This window comes from Schistocerca cancellata, chromosome 8 (genome assembly GCF_023864275.1).
Source record: "Schistocerca cancellata isolate TAMUIC-IGC-003103 chromosome 8, iqSchCanc2.1, whole genome shotgun sequence".
Taxonomy (NCBI): domain Eukaryota; kingdom Metazoa; phylum Arthropoda; class Insecta; order Orthoptera; family Acrididae; genus Schistocerca; species Schistocerca cancellata.
The window spans coordinates 487726340-487751988 of NC_064633.1; the positions used below are offsets into that span (position 1 = coordinate 487726340).

Genomic DNA, 25649 nt, shown 5'->3' on the forward strand with positions numbered 1-25649 from the left:
TGGCGACAACATCGATGTACTGTGGAGACCTCACGCCCCACGTGTTGAGCAATTCGGCGGTACGTCCACCCGGCCTCCCGCATGCCCACTATACGCCCTCGCTCAAAGTCCGTCAACTGCACATACGATTCACGTCCACGCTGTCGCGGCATGCTACCAGTGTTAAAGACTGCGATGGAGCTCCGTATGCCACGGCAAACTGGCTGACACTGACGGCGGCGGTGCACAAATGCTGCGCAGCTAGCGCCATTCGACGGCCAACACCGCGGTTCCTGGTGTGTCCGCTGTGCCGTGCGTGTGATCATTGCTTGTACAGCCCTCTCGCAGTGTCCGGAGCAAGTATGGTGGGTCTGACACACCGGTGTCAATGTGTTCTTTTTTCCATTTCCAGGAGTGTATATCAACGCCCGTCAGCAGCTAATGGTATTAATGTAACTGTAACTTCATAGTTATTTACTTGTTCTGGCGTCAGCTTAGTCGGGAGTCTTGACTTCCAGTCAGTGGACCACCAAGACGAATGCTACAGCCAGAAGGACACAAGTCTACACAAAACAAAAATACTGCCTAGTGTCTTTTTCTAGAAGTTAAAATAGCAAAGAGCCCAAGACTTCCTTGCACCAAACTACTGACTGTTGGCCTATTCCCCAGCCAATCAGTTTTCAGAAGCTTTATAAATAGTCACTAGTCTCTTGTCTCGCCTAAAGCATAATCCAAAGACATTAAACTCCGTCTCTCAAGAAGCATCTCTTAACTTAGAAAGGGCCGAGCATGAAATAAGCCACAATTGTGTTTACCTCTTTTTTTATACTGTAGGCTTTACTGAGCTGCTGGTATTATTTTACTGCCTTTTCGTACCCACACGTAAGTTACTTCCGCCCTGGTGCATTGTATGTATCATAAGGTCCGTTTACTCGAGCCTGCTGGTCTATGGAGGAAAGCTGACTTTAAGAGCAACCAGTGGAAACGAAGTACTTGAGGAGGGAGGTGTGCAGTACCAGCAGACAGCTGTTGTAGAGTGTGCCAGCAAGAGGCAGCGTCGTATATCAGCAGTAGGCTAAGATCTGGCCCGCAAACGCCCCGCGCTGTCTGCTTTAAGTCGACTGGTCGTAAAACACCGATCTTCCAGTGTCTGTAACAAATGCCTCCTTGGCAAATGGACATGTGCATGAGTAATGGAAGGCAGCCTGGTGGTTCCCCACCACCAGAAGAGTACAGGAGACCAGTTTATACTTTCCAATGTTTAGAATGTTTACAACGTTTTCACATTATGGGAGTAGAAGACGGAACTTACCAAAGTTTATTTCTTTACCTGTCTTCCTCTTGTCATTAACTACTCTTAATCTGTTTAATTCTGAAACGATGATTGCCATTCCCTGAAAAGATGGAAGTCAAATTTAGAGAAACTTAACATTGCTTTGTGTTTTGGTTATGTATTTGGGAATCACATCCCAAATTTTTTGTATCCGAGTACAAACGTCGATTGTCTCTGCTACTAGCACGCGCCATAATGAGTCGTCAAGAGGTAGAATCTTAGAATTATTCAGAAAAAGACAAGTCAAGTGAATGATCAGCAAAGGAAAAAAATATTAGTAGTTTAGAATGCAATAATTGCACATTACTTAAATTTCCAGATTTAACTGTCGATGTTGTGAATACCACCATTTCTGAATAGGCAGAGTCTTCCAACATACGCTCGCCAAAGCAACTAAAGCTTTCATTTAACATAAGTCTGTACCGTATCACACGTTCTGGGCGAAACGCAGGAGGAGAGAGAGGGGGAGGAGGAGCAGATAGAGATTTGTTGCCAATCGGCTCACCATGATCTCTACAGCCGCAGAGGCTGGTGACACAGACGGGAGACAAGGCATTAAGCGTATCCCGTGCTTCCATGGCAAAGCGAACGCAGGCGATCTGTAAGGATGGCGGGCAATGGCATACTTGTAACTGTGCTCCAGCAACATTCGAGATGGGGGAGTCATGGTCCATCAGTGCTGTCCAATAGAAGCGTCTGCCGGAATCACGACTTGCCTGGTTCTCTTGCGTTCTTTTCCTCCAATTGCACATTACAGTAACCATGCACGATCAGATGACGGGGCAAACCACGGTGAAAAAAGACGACCATTCGCTCCGAGTAAACGCCGCAACTTGGTCACATGGCACCAGCGCTGGTTGCGCTTATCGATCTTCCAAGCACCGATCTCTCATGCTCGTACACTTCTATTCACACAGCCGTCTAACGTGGTTGATCACCGGTCGTTATCCAACACAAATAAGCACTATCATTCTCTATAACTAATTACATCTATTTCAAAACTCAGTTTCAATATTTTAAATGTTTCCTGACACACTCTGAAATTCTGAAGCTATTGCGGATAAAATCCTGGAGCGGAAGGTTGCCTACAACTACTACAGAAACCAGACTGCCTTTACAAGAGTCGAACGACGTGAAAAGAAGGCAGTAATTGAGAAGGGAATGTGATAGGGTTGTAGCCTATCCCCTTTGTTATTCTATCCGTAGACTGAACAGTTAGTAAAGGAAACCAAAGTGCGATCTGCACTGGGGATTAAAATTCAGAAAGAATGAGTTCAAAATTTGAGATTTGTCGATAAAATTACAATTTCCTTAATTGTAAAGGAATTGTAAGACAATAAACGAAATTAAATCAGATAATACTGAGAGAATTAGACTAGGGAATGAGTTACTAAAAGTAGCAACCGAGCTGTTCGTACTGGCAGCAAAAAATTGACATGACAGAAGTAGAGCGAATATGAAATGCAGATTGGTAACAGCAAGGAAAGCTGTTATGAAAGAGGAAAAGAGATATGTTCACCACAAATTTGACTGCTAGGAAGTTTTTTCTGGAAGTATTTAACTGAATCGGATAAAAAAGTGCTGTATGCCTAACTTTATTAAAATAAGGGATAGGTTGATAGGAAACATCCTGTGACATCAAGGAATACTTCAGTTGTGTGCCAGGTTCATTAGCTACATAGACATGAAACTACTTTCACGGGGTAGAATACTGTGCAGAGCTGCATTAAGACAGCCGTCGGACTGAAGAACACAACGACATTTGTGTGCGTTCTGTATGGTGTAGCATCTCTGACAAACGGTAACGTGTTACATTTATCGTGTGCCTTGCTTGTCTAGCATTGAACGACAACAAGGCGAGTGGCGGGGTGTTGCGCCGCAGCGGTGGCTCGGCTGTAGGCAGCTGAGGGGCAGGCGGGCACTGTGCCCCCGGTAATCCGCCCCCGCCCGCGCTTGTCCCGTGTCCCCCAAGGCCGCGCATCTCGCCCGGAATCTCTTTGTGAGGCCGCGATGACCTGACGTCACGCCATTGTGCTGACCCATTGTGCGGCGGATCATTGTGTCGTGTCCCTCCACTCACTCGGGCCCGCCGCGCCAGACACATCTGTCGACCGCGTCGTAGGAATGCCCGCAGCTGCACCGGCCTACTGTCTCTCTGATTTCGTAGTCCTCGCGCGGCTTCATCCCAGGTAAGGCGCATCAGCTTTCACTTTTGTCGCCACCCCCGCATTTTGCGCTGTGTAGCCGGTTTTATGGTCGCGGGACAACGTAGCATTCCGGATGTGTTCGCATCTCGTTCACATTATGCTAACGCTGAGTACTTCCTTTGATGTGATCGTCAGTAAAGTGACAGGCTTCACGTAATATAAACTTCTTTTGTGTGCCTCGGACGATTATAGTGTCTAACGCGTTCGCATTCCGAATGAATTTGAGAAATAATTCAATATAACTTGATTAATAACAACTGGTGCTTCACGATTTTTAAACAGCTCATTACTGATGTTTCAAAATCTACTTTAGGTCTTAATATCATGATTTTCGTTACGCTGGATTACAGAACCAATAAGAATTCGTTAAATTTAAAACGGTTATTCCACCGATACTGCAAACTCTTTTTCCCAAAATTAAAGTTCATTGCCATTCACTTCAGCCCTGTCTTGACTTTTAAGCCTGTGGCAAGTGACACTAGCATACATACGCCTGAATAAATTTCTGCACTGATCACTTTTCTAATTTAGCATACCTATGCGTAATGTACATTAGCGAACACGTGTATTGGGAGGCAATTTGTGTACTGACAGTCTACAACTTCATGGCGTGCATTATGAACAAACTGACGTATTAAGATCAAGCTACATGTCAACATTCTTATATGACTGACAGTTTTTTTAGACAGTCGATGTAAAAATGTCCTTCTGACGGACATGTCCCCTAGTGTACTTGTGCTAAATTGTCCGTTGGCGCATACACACGCTAAGTTTTAAGAAAATAGCTTGTCAGAGTAGATTTGTTGCTGACGACAGCTTAAAAGCTGAAATAGAGAATGCCAATAAATTTTTATTTTGATAAACAGTTTGCAGCGCTGGTCGAGCCATACTTTTAACCTTCATAAAACTTGGTGTTACGCTCACGTGAATTAATCTTATAACTTTCTCATTATTTCCTTGTGGCAAATGTCACACGAATCTGAACCAGGAATTTTCTGATGTGAGACCCAAGCACCATCTCCTCGTTCGTTATCTTGCTTGCCTGACCTTTATGACAATAATTCACTTGGAAATTTTTACCACTCACCTAGCCTCCATTTTCACCTTCTTATTCTTCTTAATAAATCTAGACACTGTGTTTACACCATCAAGTGTTCAGGCAATTCTTTCCACCAACGACTATTTCTTCTTTTTAATTTTGTGATTCAGTTCAGTCATTCTTAGTGGACCACTGCGTTGTTTTGTGTTATCTTTCAGTTTCCTTGTTGACATAATTGTAATCTATGTCTTTCTTTTATCAAATACTTTAAACGTTTCCCGCTTTTTGAAAAGATTAATCCAGAGTCTTGGATTCGAGTATAGCTTATTTTGCATTCCATTTTCACTGCCTTTCTAGAGACAGCTACAGTATTGTAACTAATGCTTTTCTTTCAACTGCGGCTGTTTCTTACAACCACATAAATTTAATATTACTCTTTTTAATTGCTTACATACGCGTATCCCCTGCAGTTCATTTTGACTAAATTTACTGAAAAGCTATACTTGCATAATCACATTTTCCTCAATAAACTTATTACTTACGTTTATGTTATTGGTAATTGACATACTGGCGTAGAAAAGGAACATTGGCCAAGAAAAAATGCGCCACAGAAAAGACGTCATGAAACTGTAGTCACACCTGCCTCTCTTCCGCACATAACAGTCTGTTTACGGAATGGAAAGCGATGTAAGTAATCCCACAGTACACCGCGAAATCATCAAAAGCAGAAGAGGATACAAGAAAATTTTTAATTGGCTTCATGGAAACAATTTCCTGGGCGATTTAACAGCATCTATATCTGTTTTGACGAAACGATAACGGTACTGCAATCCAGATGCTTGAAATAGTAGTACAGGTTTATTCACAAATACCTCTGCGTTTGCCCGCCGGAGTGGCCGAGCGGTTCTAGGCGCTACAGTCTGGAACCGCGCGACCACTAAGGTCGCAGGTTCGAATCCTACCTCGGGCATGGATGTGTGTGATGTCCTTAGGTTAGTTACGTTTGAGTAGTTCTAAGTTCTAGGGGACTAATGACCTGAGAAGTTGAGTCCCATAGTGCTCAGAGCCATTTGAACCATTTGAACCGGTTTCCGAAGCAGGCTGCTTATATGCCGGCCGGTGTGACCGAGCGGTTCTAGGCGCTTCAGTCTGGAACCGCGCGACCGCTACGGTCGAAGGTTCGAATCCTGCATCGGGCATGGATGTGTGTGATGTCCTTAGGTTAGTTGGGTTTAAGTAGTTGTAAGTTGTAAGGATGTGAAGCCGTGGTCTAGGGGCAGCCGGCACGGTAGCTCAGCGTGTTCGGTCAGAGAGTTAGCAGCCCTCTGTAATAAAAAAACTGAGCTAATCGATCAACAACGAACTTAAACGGACGTCTTACGACGTCCGCCCCGAGCAGATGCAACGAACAAAATGAGAGTTTAATCAGCATTGGCGGCCGAAGACTTCCGGCCTAAGAAGTCAGCCTCATTCTGCCAACGGCCTTGTCAAAGAGGGCGGAGGAGCGGATAGAGGTTCAGGGCACTCTCTTGTCCTAGGGGTGGGAAATTGCCCCAAAAGGCGTAAGAATCAGCAATGATCAACGACATGAGGATGCAGAAGGCAATGGAAACCACTGCATTAAACACACGTAACGTGTATCCACAGGACATGTGGCCTGTAATTGAAGAAGTGTCATGATGAGCTCTCCATTGGCAAAAGATTCCGGAACAGTCCCCCATTCGGATCTCCGGGAGGGGACTGCCAAGGGGGAGGTTACCATGAGAAAAAGATTGAATAATCAACGAAAGGATAACGTTCTACGAGTCGGGGCGTGGAATATCAGAAGCTTGAACGTGGTAGGAAAACTAGAAAATCTAAAAACGGAAATGCAAAGGCTCAATCTAGATATAGTAGGGGTCAGTGAAGTGAAGTGGAAGGACAACAAGGATTTCTGGTCAGATGAGTATCGGGTAATATCAACAGCAGCAGAAAATGGTATAACAGGCGTAGGGTTCGTTATGAATAGGAAGGTAGGGCAGAGGGTGTGTTACTGTGAACAGTTCAGTGACAGGGTTGTTCTTATCAGAATCGACAGCAGACCACCACCGATAACGATAGTTCAGGTATACATGCCGACGTCGCAAGCTGAAGATGAACAGATAGAGAAAGTGTACGAGGATATTGAAAGGGTAATGCAGTATGTAAAGGGGGACGAAAATCTAATAGTCATGGGCGACTGGAATGCAGTTGTAGGGGAAGGAGTAGAAGAAAAGGTTACAGGAGAATATGGGCTTGGGACAAGGAATGAAAGAGGAGAAAGACTAATTGAGTTCTGTGACAAGTTTCAGCTAGTAATAGCGAATACCCTGTTCAAGAATCACAAGAGGAGGAGGTATACTTGGAAAAGGCCGGGAGATACGGGAAGATTTCAACTAGATTACATCATTGTCAGACAGAGATTCCGAAATCAGATACTGGATTGTAAGGCGTACCCAGGAGCAGATATAAACTCAGATCACAATATAGTAGTGATGAAGAGTAGGCTGAAGTTCAAGACATTAGTCAGGAAGAATCAATACGCAAAGAAGTGGGATACGGAAGTACTAAGGAATGACGAGATACGTTTGAAGTTCTCTAACGCTATAGATACAGCAATAAGGAATAGCGCAGTAGGCAGTACAGTTGAAGAGAAATGGACATCTCTAAAAAGGGCCATCACAGAAGTTGGGAAGGAAAACATAGGTACAAAGAAGGTAGCTGCGAAGAAACCATGGGTAACAGAAGAAATACTTCAGTTGATTAATGAAAGGAGGAAGTACAAACATGTCCCGGGAAAATCAGGAATGCTGAAATACAAGTCGCTGAGGAATGAAATAAATAGGAAGTGCAGGGAAGCTAAGACGAAATGGCTGCAGGAAAAATGTGAAGACATCTAAAAAGATATGATTGTCGGAAGGACAGACTCAGCATACAGGAAAGTCAAAACAACCCTTGGTGACATTAAAAGCAACGGTGGTAACATTAAGAGTGCAACGGGAATTCCACTGTTAAATGCAGAGGAGAGAGCAGATAGGTGGAAAGAATACATTGAAAGCCTCTGTGAGGGTGAAGATTTGTCTGATGTGATAGAAGAAGAAACAGGAGTCGATTTAGAAGAGATAGGGGATCCAGTATTAGAATCGGAATTTAAAAGAGCTTTGGAGGACTTACGGTCAAATAAGGCAGAAGGGATAGATAACATTCCATCAGAATTTCTAAAATCACTGGGGGAAGTGGCAACAAAAGGAGGACTTACGGTCAAATAAGGCAGAAGGGATAGATAACATTCCATCAGAATTTCTAAAATCACTGGGGGAAGTGGCAACAAAACGACTATTCACGTTGGTGTGTAGAATATATGAGTCTGGCGATATACCATCTGACTTTCGGAAAAGCATCATGCACACAATTCCAAAGACGGCAAGAGCTGACAAGTGCGTAAATTATCGCACAATCAGCTTAACAGCTCATGCATCAAAGCTGCTTACAAGAATAATATACAGAAGAATGGAAAAGAAAATTGAGAATGCGCTAGGTGACGATCAGTTTGGCTTTAGGAAAAGTAAAGGGACGAGAGGGGCAATTCTGACGTTACGGCTAATAATGGAAGCAAGGCTAAAGAAAAATCAAGACACTTTCATAGGATTTGTCGACCTGGAAAAAGCGTTCGACAACATAAAATGGTGCAAGCTGTTCGAGATTCTGAAAAAAAGTAGGGGTAAGCTATAGGGAGAGACGGGTCATATACAATATGTACAACAACCAAGAGGTAATAATAAGAGTGGACGATCAAGAACCAAGTGCTCGTATTAAGAAGGGTGTAAGACAAGGCTGTAGCCTTTCGCCCCTACTCTTCAATCTGTACATCGAGGATAAGCAATGATGGAAATAAAAGAAAGGTTCAGGAGTGGAATTAAAATACAAGGTGAAAGGATATCAATGATACGATTCGCTGAGGACATTGCTATCCTGAGTGAAAGTGAAGAAGAATTAAATGATCTGCTGAACGGAATGAACAGTCTAATGAGTACACAGTATGGTTTGAGAGTAAATCGGAGAAAGACGAAGGTAAGAGAAGTAGTAGAAATGAGAACAGCGAGAAACTTAACAAGAGGATTGATGGTCACGAAGTCAATGAAGTTAAGGCAGCAAAATAACCAATGACGGACGGAGCAAGGAGGATATCAAAAGCAGACTCGCTATGGCAAAAAAGGCATTTCTGGCCAAGAGAAGTCTACTAATATCAAATACCGGCCTTAATTTGAGGAAGAAATTTCTGAGGACGTACGTCTGGAGTACAGCATTGTATGGTAGTGAAACATGGACTGTGGGAAAACCGGAACAGAAGATAATCGAAGCATTTGAGATGTGGTGCTATAGACGAATGTTGAAAATTAGGTGGACTGATAAGGTAAGGAATGAGGAGGTTCTACGCAGAATCGGAGAGGAAAGGAATATGTGGAAAATACTGATAAGGAGAAGGGACAGGATGATAGGACATCTGCTAAGACATGAGGGAATGATTTCCATGGTACTAGAGGGAGCTGTAGAGGGCAAAAACTGTAGAGGAAGACAGAGATTGGAATACGTCAAGCAAATAATTGAGGACGTAGGTTGCAAGTGCTACTCTGCGATGAAGAGGTTAGCACAGGAAAGGAATTCGTGGCGGGCCGCATCAAAAAAAATGGTTCAAATGGCTCTAAGCACTATGGGACTTAACATCTGAGGTCATCAGTCCCCTAGACTTAGAACTACTTAAACCTAACTAACCTAAGGACATCACACACATCCATGCCCGAGACAGGATTCGAACCTGCGACCGTAGCAGCAGCGCGGTTCCGGGCTGAAGCGCCTAGAATCGCTCGGCCACAACGACCGGCGGGCCGCATCAAACCAGTCAGTAAACTGATGACAAAAAAAAAAAAAAAGTTCTAAGGGACTGATGACCTCAGATGTTAAGTCCCATAGTGCTCAGAGCCATTTGAGCTGCTAACGCGCCTTGCTGGGCGATTCGTGTCAGTAACTTCAATAAATTCGGCACACTCATTGACAGTTGCTGCGTCACAAACGGTGCCTATATTGAGCACCTAAAACACTAGTTAAGAAATTTTACAGATGCCCTGTCCACTGATATGGGTCTGTTTTCTGTATGTACTTCTGAACTATCGTGTATTTATAATAGCTTTGAATATACCGTTCGGTATCTTGGTCGTGAGGAGTGTGACAAAGAAGTTTACCATTCTTGCCGCATTCTGGCTAGCATTCAGCTTCCCTTCATAAATTACTAAATCAGTCGTGTTGTCATATTAAATAGCTCCCCACACCATGATTCCTGAAGCCAAAGGGGTACGGGTCTCGAGAATCGCTGATCCCATGACATTTCAGCAGGTTGTCTACGCACACGTTGGCGGCGATCTGACAGCCCCATACAGAAGCGAGACTCATCGCTGAATATCATAGAATGTCACCCAGTGTCCCAGTTGACTCTGGCATTGCACCATACAAGTCTCTAGTGGCGCGGCGTCAGCGGTAAAAGACGCACTCTGGATTTCAACCCAGCTCCCAGTAACCTGTTCCTGACGGATCGTAGTGGTACTTTGCCTGCAACCTCTGCCGGGATTTCGGGCATTGTCATCCGCCCGCCAGTCCAACAATCCAACGATCTTATGCTTTAGTGTTTCTGTAAGGACCTGTACCTACTGTTCTTGTCACACTATTGTCCTAAGGCCATACCGTAACCCCTCTATCTGCAATCATTGCACTACTGCTATGTGTCCGTGGGATAAGTAGGTATGATGTTTGCATATTCCTGACGTCAATGACTAGACCTACCTCAAAGTCCGAAAGAAAGCGATGATCTGCGCGTGCATACTCTCTATGCATACTGAAATGTTCCAGCAGATATTAGGTACTCACATCATTTTTCATTTGTAGTAGTGTGTTTTTTTTTTTTTGTACTGAAAACACCGCAAATAAGCTCTCACACGAATGAAATTTTAATCAACATATCCAAAAGATGTTGTAAAACTGTTTGGTCAAAGCGTTCATATTTTTAGCATTTTCCATTTCTGTCAGTGTGGATTAGGGTCTTACTTGTAAACCTCCCACCCTCGATTCTCTCAAGAATCGAACTTCCGTGCATAAAATAGTTTCGTGCGTCTGATAACTTTACAGAAGAGTTAATGTTTTGAATATTTGACATAAAGTGTGTAAGCGATAAAAAGTTTAAAAAAGGTTTGAAATTATGTGTAAAGTTTTTGCAAGTCGCAAAGTGATCGCTTTCTCATACAATGGATGAACATAGTCTGGGTAATTTGCGCGTCGTGAGTTACAGTGCCTCACGACACATTCACAATTTCTAACAGTAATACTTATCTTTCTGTCTTAAAAATTTTACATGAGATTATGACAGCATTTAAAGTTTTGAAACTTGGGCAATAATTATACTGTATGTGAAAAACAGAAAATTACATTTTTGTTGGTCCTGGAAGCCTTTACACAGGCAACATGCAACTGGGATTGTATTAGGGACAGTGAAATGTAAACGAGACAAATGGAAAAAAGGTAAGTAAACTGTTTATTATTTCAAAAGTAATCGCCATAACTATTAATCGCGCTGAGAGACAAGGCGGTCAATGCGCTCATGGAAAAATGTTTGCAGATTTCTGTGGAGCCATGATCGCACCAGGCGTGCACCTCTTCGTCCGATGAAAATTCGAGGCCACGGATGTCTTTCATGGGGAAAGATCGGGACTGTATGGAGGATGAGTAAGGGCTTTCCAGCGAAACTTCCGCTGCGTAGTCGAAGCAGCCTTGGCAACATGTCTACAGCATTTTGAAATAATAAACAGTTTACTTACTACTTTTCCATCTGTTTCGTTTTCATTTGACTACCGCTTATACCAAGAAGCATGAACCGGGTTGCCCGTTTAGTGATACAGGTAACTACTGTGTTGGCTCCAGACGTACAGAGACGTGTGACAGCAATGTATGTGTGTCGTTGCAGCAACGAGCTGTCGGGCGACTGCAGCGGCGGCGGGGGCGGCTGTCTGCCAGTAGGGGTGCTGGAGGGCGCGGCGGCGCTGACGCAGGCGCTGGCCGGCGAGACGTTTCTCGAGAAGGAGCGCCGTCTCTCCGAGATGATCATGCAGCTGCAGATGGTGCGCCAGCAGCTGCTCTCCCAGCAGCACCACCAGCACCAGCAGCAGCAGCAACAACAACAACAGCAACAACAAGAGGAGCAGCACAAGGTAAGTCCGGTCACCGCCTATTCTACATAACACCACGTACAGCGATAAAATTCGAATGTCACACAACTCGATGCTCGCATATCAGTCGCTAGCAGAGTAAACTTCAGCTTCTCTAGCATTTAGAAAAGATGAGTAAATTTACCATCATGTCCGGAGGACCACCTGTTGCTGGCTGGCCGCTGTATCAATTTCTACTCTACAACGACGTTTGGGTGTGTTATGGAAGGACATTGCTTCTGGGCACCGATTTCCCATTTGTTGTCAACTCTCGACACTGTGGCCGCTATTTCTCATTCCAGTAGAGCTGATGCAAAGAAAGCTGGCACATGCGAGGAAAGGAATTTTTCTGCGAGTGCTGGGCGAATCCACCCTGTCGTTTCAAAGGGGTCACCACTTCACTTGCCTGTCGACTGCCAACCTGTGTTCTCCTGGCTGTCTCTTCGCAACACGGCATGGCACCGCAGTCCTTACGCACGATAGACGCATGGAAAGATCTTCACAATCGGGCACGTGTGTTTATATGCCGTGCAGTTAAATTTATATCGGAAGAGACAAATGAGGAAGGAAAAATCTCGTTGAAAACTTTGTTTGTGAGGATTGTAGAAATGGCTAGCTAATCGAACAATAAAAAGGAGGGGGAGTGGGGAAAGCAGCTTCAAGTAGTGCCCAAGGCTTCACTACTCTTCCAAAGACGTCAAATATGGAGAAGAAAATCTTATTTTTAGGAAACACCGACGAACAGATTCCAGGAGAGTAAAACGTAATTTCCACATGACCCCTGTTTACATTTTGAATATCGTTGTAAGCGACGTTGTCCTGCTTGTAGCTGTAAGTTACGTGAGATGTGTGTTTCTGATAGGCCTCAGCTGTCGAACTGCACTTCCTCCGCCACGTTGTGGGGCGCTGTTTAATGTGACAACACGAGTGATTTAATAAGTACTGAAGGGAAGCTGAATGCTAGCCAGTATGCGGCAAGAATGGTAAACTCTTTTGTTATGTCCTTCATGACCAAAGTACCAACCGGTCTACTCGAAGACTACTATAAATACATGGTACTTCATAAGGACATGCAGAAAACAGACACATATAAGTGGATGGAACCACTGCTGAATTTCTTAATTCATGTTACAGATGCTCAGTATTAGAACCGTCTGCGCAGATACGGGCTAATCGATTTCGTTCGGTTTTTTTTTTTTTTTTTAAATCCACAAATGCCTCAAAACGGTGAGAGCATCCCTGTATGGTAGTCATATGCTGACACTTAACGGCGGCGATCGGTAATGAAAAGAAAAATAAAGTCAGATTTTCTGGTGTGGGCATTTTCTGCAGTAATTACAAAGGCTGATTTATTTATGTGTGTCGTAATGGATAAAGGTGAAAGGAATCAAAAACTTCTGTACTATTTTTCACGAGACCAGTGTTAACGACCTTGTCGGTATTATACTGCAGTTCACAAACAAATCAGAAGAACAAAAACTAAATCGTATGTAAACGAATCACATTGTGGTCCATCATCTGTAATACACGTAAAGTTACAGTCGTGCAGAAACTCAAAGGAGGCAACATCAACCGTTCGAGAAAAAAGAAGAAGAGAAATTCTTGTCTGCCAATAGTCCGTACGTTCGACTGGCAACGTTTCCCAACACATCGGAAAGTTCCTGAATTATTTTTCAATTTTCTAGACGAGTTTCACTTTAATGTGAAAGCCATTTTCAGTGCATTTTTCTGGAATCCTATAGTTGCGGTTTTACATACATTAAGGATAGATTCAACACAGTTCACGGCCTCGATTTTTACATAAATAAAATACTCAATAGCTCGTTTCTAAGGATTTATTGTGTTTGGGCGTACCGAGGACCACAGAATAGATTTGTTGCCCTATTTGTTGGTGTATCAGTGCAGACTATCCATCGTGTCTACAAGGAATGCTGTACAACCCGCAGCCATGTAACATTTCGCAATAATAGTAGCCGTAAAAACGTCATAGCTGACAGGGCCTGGAGGCAATGTCACACCTCGTCAATGATAATCAGTTTCTAAAGCAGCTCAAATTGCTGCCGTCAGTGAATTCATGTCCATTTCAATAAGTTTCCGAACAAACATTGTGAATGGAATTGCTTGTAATAGACATTTGAAGTCGGGTACGTTGCAAAGGGCCACTGTTCACAGCGGTGCATACACTGAAGAACCAAAGAAACTGGTACACCTGTCTAACATTGTGTAGAGCCCCCGCGAGCACGCAGAAATGCAGCAACACGACGTGCCATGGACTCGACTAATGCCTGAGGTAGTACTCGAGGGAATTGACACCATCAATCCTGGAAGGCTGTCCATAAATCAGTAAGACTACGAGAGGGTGGAGATCTCTTCTGAACAGAACGTTGCAAGGCATCCCAGATATGCTCAATAACGTTCATGTCTGGGGAGTCTGGTGGCCAGCGGAAGTGTTTAAACTCAGAAGAGTGTTCCTGGAGCCATTCTGTAGCAATTTTGAACGTGTATGGTGCTGGAATTGTCCATGTCCGTCATAATGCACAATGGACATGAATGGATGCAGGTGATAAGGCAGGATGCTTACGTAAGTGTCACCTGTCAGAATTGTATCTAGACGTATCAGAGGTCCCATATCACTCCAACTGAACACGCCCCACACCATTACAGAGCCTTCTTCTGACATGCAGGGTCCATGGACTCGTGAGGTTGTCTCCATATCCGTACACGTCGATAGGCTGCCTGACTCTCTGTCAGAACTGGAATGTACGCGTGCAGCTCCGCGGACACGACAGTTGTCGTCTTGAAAGACGGGATAGTTCATACCATACTCGTCATGAAGATCTACAAGTTGGGGAACAAACACTTACCTATCATACATCCCGCCTTCCCCTCTCTCCCCCAAAAAAAGAAGTCACCGAACCATCTCCAGCCCGAACTACACCCTCTGTAAACTGAGGCTTAAATGCTTTATGCAACTATCGGAGTACTCGACGCCTTGTACCACTGGAAAGAGGCAAAATATGACTCGTCGGACCAAACGACAAACCTCCAGTCAGCTACTGTCCAGTGTCCATATTGTTTGGCTTGCTGAAGACGTGCAGTTTTATACTGAAGCGCTAGATAAACTGATACAGACATGCGGATTCAATCACAGAGATATATAAACAGACAGAATACGGCGCTGCGATCGGCAACGCCGATATAAGACAAGTGTCTGGTGCAGTTGTTAGATCGGTTACTGCTGCTACAATGCCAGGTTATCAAGATTTAAGTGAGCTGAACGTGGTGTTGTAGCTGGCGCACGAGCGATGAGACACAGCATCTCCGAGATAGCGATGAAGTGCGGATTTTCCCGTACGGCCATTTCACGAGTGTACCGTGAATATCAGGAATCCGGTAAAACATCACATCTCCGACATCGCTGCGGCCGGAAAAAGATCCTGCAAGAACGGCACCAACGACGACTCAAGAGAATCGCCCAACGTGACGGAAGTGCAACCCTTCCGCAAATTGCTGCAGATTTCAACGAAACATCATCGACGTGGACTTTCAGAGCATCGTACCTCGACTGGCCGCTAAATCACCCCGTATTAGTCCCATAGCCAGTATCTGAAACCGTTTGGAACATAAAATAAACTTACCAGTCGACATACGCGCAATTTGATAACTCTATTGAATCTAGTCGTAAATAAATGACTTCAGTTGGATGTAGCATACTTAAAGAAACTTGTGTACTCACTTCTACGTAGAAATGAAGACATTATCAAAGCTGGAGGTAGTGCTGCACGCTCTAGGGAGTTGTTGGTATGCAGGTATTAGTGTAAATAAGCTCACGACGAATGTCTTGAGCGTCCTCCCATGAGATGCTGGAGTGCTTTGCTTCAGGAATAGCAGCAAAAGGTTAACCAGTAGGAGTATGTTTACGTCAACCCTTTCCTCTAGTGTCCTACGATGTTCAGTCTGGATATATCTTTGCACTTGATTGGCCACGTACCGCCAACTGAGTCCATTATATCCATTTTGAATGACCAAGTACAACTTTGATTTAAAGTGGCAGTTATGTAGGTACAATATTGAAGGAGTCGCTTTTAGAAATTGTTACGATTTATTGCGCCTTCAACTAGTCTTCGAGCAACTGCAGCTAACCATCAGAAGCAAGTGTTACTACCACACTATTTTCTGGACGCTGTGCAGCTAGACGCTAGGGTCCTGCTGCTGGCGGGAAGATAGCGAGTGGCAAAGTGTGATATCTGCCATCTTCATGCTGTTTGTAGTTAATATTTAGCATTTATTCACTTTGAAACCACTTGGACTTCAACACTGTGTGTGTAAGTGTGTATGTGTTTAAGCTGGCTAAAATGTAAATTATCGAAATGAATGTGTCATGGATAAAATGTTGAGTTAACTTATGTGTTATTTTCTGTTATCTCCGTCGGCACCACGACCCAAATGTCATGGTCCAGAAAATAATGTAGTTTAATACCTGCATCTGATGTTGTGGCTGCAGTGGCTCAAAAACTAGTTAATTGAACAATAAACAGTATCAAATTTATGAAAAAGGCTGGTTGCATACTATCTGTACTATAAAACGGCTAAAACGGCCAGCTGGTCCCAGTTGCAGGTTGCTTATCTAACGGCTGCCAGGGGTAACGAAAATTTGATTTTCTGCACTTCATATAATTACTGACCGCATTTAAAAATTTAAGATGTCTTAATCTAATTAAGTAGTGTAATCTTACGTTAAAGGTTTAACACAATAAGCCAAGTATTAAAGTTTGGAATATATAAAGGGCACTTTAAGCCATGCAGATGACACTGAGGTGACTAATTTAATGCAAGACACGTGGGGCCGCAAATTTCGCGAAGCATCCTTAAGTGGATGACAAATGTTTAACATGTGGCGCTATCAGATGACCTACCTCGCCACATGTGCAGCAGTGGAGCCTATCTCTCGCATCTAATCATCCCAACCCAAGACAAGTATTCACGGCGGTGTGACTCCGGACCCACGTGCGCGACTTCAGAGCGTGGGGGTCAGGGTTTGGGTCTTGCGTCTGGCAGCCAGTGTTTCTTTGCATTGCGTTTGACAGTTATGTATTCACACTGAGGTAAGATCCGTTATTTCATTCACAGGTCTCGCGGTCCCTGCTGGTTAATGTCAGAGTACAGTACACCAAAAACGTACCGTACTGCGCCACAAGTAAATAAGTATAGCTTTCGAATTGCGTCGCAACCTGTAAACGACCTTCGTTTTATTTAGTAAATAACGTCTGTAACGAAAGAAAGAAGGAACAAAAGGAAAGAAACACAAAATAAGAACAGCTTTTTCATGGTGACAGCGAGGAAAACAATTTTGTAACTTCTATGTTTTACAACAGATCGTATTTACAAAAGGTATTCGAAAACAGCCTACCGGTCTGATGTGTAACAGTGCCCCCCACAGGCGATGACAGGATCGACAGGTCCAATCGCTACACCTGCGGCGAGGTGCGTCATCGGGTAACGTCACATGTTCAACATTTGTCATCCACTTTTTGGGTATTCCCTGATGTTTAGGGCCCCATTTGTCTTACATTAAATTACATGTCTCGGCGTCATCTAAGTCGCTTCGCGTATTTTTAAATGTTAATAAGAATTACCCTGTGTGCGTATTGAAGCAGCATTGACTCCAGGCACGCAAATTACTGAAAATACTTAGCGACCCCCAACAAGCTTTACGCATGCTTAACGTCAAAAGTTTACCATATTAACTCATTTGTAAAGTAAATAGTCGTTTGAAGCTGTTTTATACATTGGCCTTCGATTCTTTAAGGAATTTGAGGCTCTGAGCACTATGGGACTTAACATCTATGGTCATCAGTCCCCTAGAACTTAGAACTACTTAAACCTAACTAACCTAAGGACAGCACACAACACCCAGCCATCACGAGGCAGAGAAAATCCCTGACCCCGCCGGGAATCGAACCCGGGAACCCGGGCGTGGGAAGCGAGAACGCTACCGCACGACCACGAGATGCGGGCAAGGAATTTGAGGGGGGAGGGGGGGAGGAGAGAGAAGAGAGCGGCTAGTGGTAGCTATATAAGCCGCGAACGAGTTATTTCTCAGTAACATTCGTTAAGGGTGACTAACTTCTTCTCCGGTGTGCTTATAAATATAAACACATTTCAGGAGCAATATACGGAGTGTTTGTACGATGGACGTGATAATGCTGTATCTAAGCCACCCAACAAGTGTCCAGCTAGCAGATACGGTTGGAAGAGCTCTTGTAGCGTGCGTGAGTGAAGAGCAGACTGTCTGCTTGTCGGGATAAAAAGAGGCGCCCTGGCCGGACAGGAATGTAGCGCGGAGAACAGTGCGCAGGCGGAGGAAATGGATCCGGGCAGATTCGCGGGGCGCGATCGACAGACGCAGCGCAGGCGGCCGGGCGTCCGGCGGCCGGCATCCGTCACGGCGCGCCGAAGAATAGCGCCGCTTGTTCGCTGCCGCGCCGAGGGACGAGAGAAAGAAGCGCTGGCTGGACCGCGCCTCGCCTTGCCGCATTCAGCCGCTACGGCCCCGCTACAAGAAGAGGGAGGCGCTGCGCTGTACAACGCCGCCCATTGTGGCCGCCGACCGATACAGCCGCCCACAAAAAGCCCGCCAGATCGCCTTACCACGCCCGCCCGCCGGTCGAGGACCCCGCCGGGCGCCGGACACGCCGTGATAAAAGCCCGCCTATCTCCAATCGAGTCCACGTCCTGACAACTGCGGACGAATGCCACGTCCAGACACATTACACCGCGCGTCCGAGGGGTGCATTTTGGTAGAAGCGCTTTTATTTACAAGTAAAGCGAGTTAAACGTCTCACATATTCCTACAGGAGAAGTATTCGTCAAAACTTGAAGAAAAGTTCCTGTAATTATTGTGTTGATGCATGAGTTCGAAGCGCTTTTCCATAAGTTTAATAAACACAACAGATACACATAACAGAGATTTTGGTCATCAATAATATATCTCCTTTACTGTTTATAACAGCCTGCCAAAGCTGGGGTAACTTTTCGATTCCGCGACTGCAGAAATCACATGTTGTTGACACGAAGAACCCCTAGAGCCATGTTCGGAGAGCAATTTCACCCGGAAAGGAAGTTCCTTGAAGATTTTTCGATAGAGACCACAAAAGGTGAAAATCTGAGGACGCAATTTCAGGTGAATAAGGTGAGTTCAGAATGATTTCCCTACCCAACTCCTGTACAATCTTTTTGTCTATCTAACAAAAAGCGGGCGGACGTTATCGTGGAGTACCATCAGCTCACGCAGTCTTTCTAGTCGTTGTTCTTGGATTGAGTCTGCAAGACGTCTCGGTTCTTTACAATAAATGTCAGCGGTGGTGGTTAAAAAAATGGTTCAAATGGCTCTGAGCACTATGGGACTCAACTTCTGAGGTCATTAGTCCCCTAGAACTTAGAACTAGTTAAACCTAACTAACCTAAGGACATCACACACATCCATGCCCGAGGCAGGATTCGAACCTGCGACCGTAGCGGTCTCGCGGTTCCAGACTGCAGCGCCCAGAACCGCACGGCCACTTCGGCCGGCGGTGGTTAAAACTCGGGGTAGCAATTCGTAGTACACCATACCGTCGCTGTTCCACCGGATGCATAACAATATCTTTTGTGGATGCGCTCAGGTCTTTGCGTGTAGCGTTGCTGATTTTTTGGGCTTAACCATTCCTTTCTTTTCCTTATGTTAGCATAAAGCCACAATTTCTCGTCGCCAATAACGATACAGGACAGGAATGGTCGGTATTGTTCACGAATCAATTGATGACGAGCAAGCAGAGATGCACATATGGCCACCCGCTGATTTTTGCTGTCTTGGCGTACAGCATGCGGTACCCACACACCCAATTTTTGAACCCACCCCATTGCATGTAGATAGCGCACAATAGTGAAATGATCACAGTTCTTCACAGTAACCAGTTCTCGAGCACACTGACCTGGATCATCATGGATTAATATGTTTAAACGATCTTCATCAAACTCCTAAGATCTTCCAGAACGTGGAGAGTCACTAACGTCAAAACGATCCTTAAAACGAAAAAACCATTTTCCTGCCGTGCTTTGTGCAATAACATTATCTCCATACACTACACAAACGTTTCTGTCTGCCTCCGCTGCTGTCACCCGTATGCTGAACTCAGAAGAATACGTCGGATATGTTCCAATCTCGCCATTTGGCACTCCATTTTTTAGTGTCCTCAGCTCGAGTCACTATCTCAAAATGACAATATGTAAATGAAAATAGCAAGCGTGAACTACAAATAAAAATTGACAATCGATAAATAAGCCCATAGCAACCCATACCAACATGTAAAACAAAAACGCTACGAACCTAATCACAAACCCAATGTATGCCACGAAACAAATACCTGTTGAATATGGTGTTCTGACGATCCCGCATTTTACTGCCTGCATTTTATTTGAAAATGAGACAGGATTCACAAGAGATGGCACAGTGAATTACCACAGTAAGAACGTTTGGTCAGAAGTAAATCCTCGAGTAATCACGGAGGATAGGCATCGGTATCGCTTCAGTATCAATTTATGAGCAGGAATTGTCGGTGAAAGACATAGGGAAATACGCTTTACCGAAGAGGTTAACATGTCAGGTCCTGTGAGTCACCGATATTTATTACCAGCACTATTGGAGAAGTTTATCCTTGCAGAAAAAAAGACTGTGTTTTTTATGCACTACGGGGCACCACCCCTTTTTCTACGGATCGTGTGATAGTACCTCACAGCAACATTTCATGGGCGATAGATTGGTCGAGGAGGTCGGGTAACATGGTCTCCCCGTTGACTAGACCTAAATCCATTGGTTTTCTGGCTATGGGGACACTTATGCCCTATAACCGACAAATTGCAGACATTACAGGAGCGTGTGATAAATGTATGTGACGACTCTGAATGGAACCAAGTATTTTTGAAGGAGAGCTTTATTATCTACGAAGAAGGTGTGAATGACATGTCAGGGTAGGTGGTAATCGCTTGCAGCACTACCTGTAGTGCCTTCTTCTATACAAAGGACAGATGGGAATAAGAGGACAGAGTGGCACATATCTCAACAGGTATTGGACAGATGTTCAGGAACAGTCTTAGTTTTGATCAGTACTTTCTCCTGTAGGGACATGTGACATTTTTTTAAACACCCTGAATATCAGTTTAAAAATTTTCCAGCTGACTTTCAGAGAATAAATTAGGAAAAAAATAATGTGTCTCGAAAATGGCTAAGAATTCTAGAAATTACAGGCTACGGTTAACATAGGATACTTTTCGTATCCTTACGTGAAGGGCTGCCCACGTGAATAGACCTCCGGCCTGAAAGGTTAACATCTCAACAAGTTACAGGCGCACATTCACAGGCACATCGTACCTGCTGTAAACAACAAATCTGACACGTTTCGTGAGTCCACATGTAGAGCCGGAAAAGCACACGAAAATGAGTGTGGTACACAGAAGAGGAACAGCCCGCATATCATAAGTGAGGCGATAACGGATAAAAGTGAATACCAGTCGTGGGCAACACTTTGAACGACATTTTGAATATGATAAAGATAGCTTCTCGCTGGATTCCGCGCTTGCATACAAAAATTCAAAAGGCCCGCCGAACCAGGCAGCAGTGGAAATGTTTTACCTGTATCAAGTCAGTACAGGTAACTACATCAGCTGCTTAATCATTATGGAGACTACCGGATGCATCACTATGGACTCAGAGACAAAGGAGCAATCCAAGTAGTGGAAACATGTCGATTCACACCGCCAAAAAAGGTGTAGACCCAGATATAACCGGAGAATTTGATGCTGAGACTGCCTTGATGTGGTGATAACAGATCATATTCGTAAGTTTCCAACTTTCAAAGGAGCGGACGACGTGTGAAGGGAAGTTGTCCAAGGAGATGTGGGGGGGGGGGGGGGGGGGTCGCTCCACAACGGCGCCCCTCTCATTGCGCACACAACCCTGTCACACGTGCTGCTCCTTTCGACGATCGACTTTTACCTCGACCCCGTATTATCCTGTCATGACACCCGCAGATTTCTTCCTCATTTCTCAGATAAAGGAACCATTTCAGGGTTACCTGGACAGCCAAAATTCAGACTTCTACACCAAAGGTGTAGTCATCTGTCAGTGGAAAAAAAAGTGTCGCGTTGAAGGGTCAACATAGAGAGAAGATTTAAAACTGTCATCTAGTTTCGTGGCCGCAGTTTGATTTAGATGATAATTAAAACTTTATGATTATATCTCGTATTTTTTATTTAGGTGGTAATTAAAACTTTATGATTATTGCTCGTATTCGGGTCTTTGGAACCATGCTGTCCTTGCACGTCCCGAAAGTGTTTTAGGGTGTGTAACTGATTCACACAGCAAACGCAACGATTTATACAATTCAACGATAGAGGTCGTCTCTCTCAAGTCTTTTTTATTCTAATGTAGTGGCTGGACCTTTTCTATTCCTGTTAAGAGATCCTCAAAATCTATGTATTTTCACATACGAATATCAAGGAATGTCACTAGTATATTAACGAAATAGGACTTTCTGTGCACTTTGTGCTTCTAACGTGAAATTTTCCCCCTCTATTCCTGTAGATTTCTATATGGTTCAAATGGATCTGAGCAATATGGGACTTAACATCTCAGGTCATCAGTCCCCTAGAACTTACAACTACTTAAACCTAACGAACCTAAGGACATCACACACATCCTCGCCCGAGGCAGGATTCGAACCTGCGACCGTAGCGGTCGCGCGGTTCCTTCCAGACTGAAGCGCCTAGAACCGCTCGGCCACCAGCGGCCGGCCCCCAGATTTCTATAAGAAATAAAATGGGGGAGGGGATGAAGTATATGGTCCATTCTGACAGTATTTTTCTTTTGTGCATAATACTCACTAAGAGTCATTTCGGCTACTAGAATCATCAGATCAGATCTTAGACCTTATAAAACGTTATGTGTCAGTGTATGCTTATTTTACAAGTTCGCAGTAATATCTTAGCGAACTAGATGGATTCTTTCAAAAAAAATTCCACAATGTTCGCAGACGCATCTGCGAAATACATTTGCTTCATTTATGATCAAAAGTGGTTTATTCAGACTTCATGGTATCTAAACTGCGAGTTACACGATGTACGAACTGGTGACTGGGAGCCCAGACCGCAGCTGATTAGTTTCTCTTATCTGTGAATTGCCAATATAACTGCAGGTACTATTCTTACACCCTGCATGCCCATTACAGGTGGTGTTACATGATATTAGCTTATGTCTTCTGAGGTTGATCAGTGTCCATTCGGTGTGACTAGAAAGATAAAGCAGAGAGATAAAACCACCAACCGGGATGTCCAGCAAAGAATAGACGAAGAAGGGTCATTTAGGAGAACAACAGAGCGAAGGAGACACGAATGGATTTGTCACAGAGTACGACATGACGAGTTCCTTTTAAATGTCCTAGAAGGAAGATTAGAAGGGAGTATAGTTCGAGGAAGAGCGCGACGAGCATTTTAAAAACAAGCTATAATTGCAGGGGTGTCTAATAAGGCAGAAATGTAGAAATTAGTTTCCATTTGATTCAGGTGGATCGTTGCCAAGCAATCGAAAGAAAAGTGGTAAGACAGTAAATACGGTTTCGACGGTGCATTCGGAGTATTTTACTTGTATGGTTGGACGGTAGTTGTCTTCAAATACAGTATGTGATCAAATGTATCCGGGAACCCTTCTTCAACGTGGAATTGACCAGTAGATGCCACGAGACACGTACAAGCCAGTATAAAAGGTGTCGGGGAGCATTGTATTGTTGCAGAATTGGTCGGTAATGAGAGCTCAGTGACTCGGAATATGAACTATTCATTGGATGTAACCTGACAAACAAATCCATCAAAAACATTTCAACAGTTGTAAAGCTGCCCACGTCGACTGTTGGTGATATGGTGTGAAGGAACAGCCACAGCTAAACCACGACCAGACAGATCACATGTACTCGCGGAAGAGACTGTCGAGCACTGCGGACTGTGGTTGTATGAAACAGCATATAATCAGCGAAAGAAATCCCTCGTGAGTTCCAGTGAGCTACCTGCAATCTACTTAGCACAGTGACTAAGTTTAGGATGTGAAAAAAAGGTGTACAATGATCGAACTGCTCCTCATACTTTTTTGTAGTCGATGCTAAGCGAAACTTGATGAAGTCTAAAGAGCTACGCCACTGGACAGTGGATGACTGAAAACGAGTGAGAACGTTACCTGCCATCATGTGCAGTACCATCAGTGAAGCATGGAAGATATGGTGTTACTGTATGGGGGTGTTTTCCGTGGTTATGGTGTGGACCCTGTATTGCGCCTAAGAAAATGCTTAATGTGGAAGAATATGGCCACATTTTACAACACTGTGTACTGCATACAGTAGAGGAACAGTCCGAAGGCGGCGATTATGTGTATAAGCATGAGAATGCATCAAGTAAAAACGCAGAGTCTGTAAGGCAATGGTTAGCGGACAATATCATTCCTGAAATGGATTGGCCTGCCCACAATCCCTACCTGAACCCGACGGAAGACGACCTAGCTCCAGACCCCAGCCTGCAACATCACTACCTTCTCTGGCCCCAGATCTCGAGGAAGAATGGGATGTCATTCCTCCATAAGCATTCAGACACCTCACTGAAAGAGCCCCCGGCATAGTTCAAACCATTATAAAGGCGTAGGATGGACACACCCCAAATTAATGTCCTCTAACAGGTGTCCGGATACTTTTAATCACATAGTGTACGTGATTCAGTAAGTATTGGTGGACTGGTTAGGGTGATCAGGTGTAGGTTACTATCAGACGCAACTGGGAGTACCCACGCGCGTCGCTGGCCATGGAACGTTTCGCGGAGGAATCCCGGCGGCATTAATTGGGCCCGCGGGCAGAGGCTAGGCAGACGCCGGCCGGCGCAAGCGCTGCAAGTAATTCCCGCGGTGGCGCTCATCTTGTTTCCAAATTACGGCCGTTATTAAGAGCCGGCGAGTACCCCTCGGACGTCAGATGAGCCCCGCCCGAATAAAGGAGTCCAACCCTTTGGCGGGACGGACCCCCCTTCTTTGTAAGGGACCGTCCTCTGTGCGTATTTGTGCGTCGTGCACTAGCCGGCCGGCCGTGTGTAGTAAGCCACGCAGCTCCGCTCGCCGCCGTCGCCGCCGCCTCCGCTGCCGCTATAGAATACACAAATTACAAAGTTTGAATATAAAAACGGGGACATAAGAGGGGAAGGGGGTAGGGGGAAATAAAAACATCAAAAGCTTACCAAAAAAAATGTGAAATCTAGATGGATGTATTCTTCGGTGTGCTTTTTCTGTTGCGCATCCATTCACTTGGGCGACCGCCGCTGCTCTTTTATTCATTATCTCTTTATTTTGCTCCTCCTCGTGCTTCCCTCTTATTTTCCGCGCACGATAATGTTTAATTCCGGTGCCTCTCTCCTTGCAGGGCGGGCCGCTTTTATTAGCGTCGCCGGTCCGTCGCAGGGACACGGCTTTTGTCATTGGCTTCTCTCTCTGCTCCCCGCTTTCTCCGCCGCGCGCCCACTTCCTTACCTCTTTCTTAGGCGACGTCTTTCTCTCCACGTTAGTATTCATACCGTGGTCCTGCCCTGCTTCCGGGGCGACGTGGAACTTTCTACAATAGCTCCGAGTTGGTCGCCAGATACCGAAAGTCTCTGTTTGAACGGACTCGCTACCCTGAATAAAGATGAAAATGAAAAAAAAAAAAAAAAATACTGGAACACGCGTGTCACGCTTGCTATTGCACTGTTGTATGCTTCTCCAC

The 25649-nt window shown here is 44.6% G+C and overlaps 1 protein-coding gene across 1 annotated transcript in view; it reads left to right on the top strand.

The window, feature by feature from the left end:
- LOC126095752 (transcription factor SOX-5-like) overlaps positions 1-25649 on the top strand; it is a 265063-nt gene that overhangs the window by 42993 nt on the left and 196421 nt on the right. Inside the window, exon 2 of the mRNA XM_049910525.1 lies at positions 11586-11829. Within this exon, the coding sequence (XP_049766482.1) occupies positions 11586-11829 (244 nt within the window). The remainder of the gene's footprint in view (positions 1-11585; positions 11830-25649) is intronic.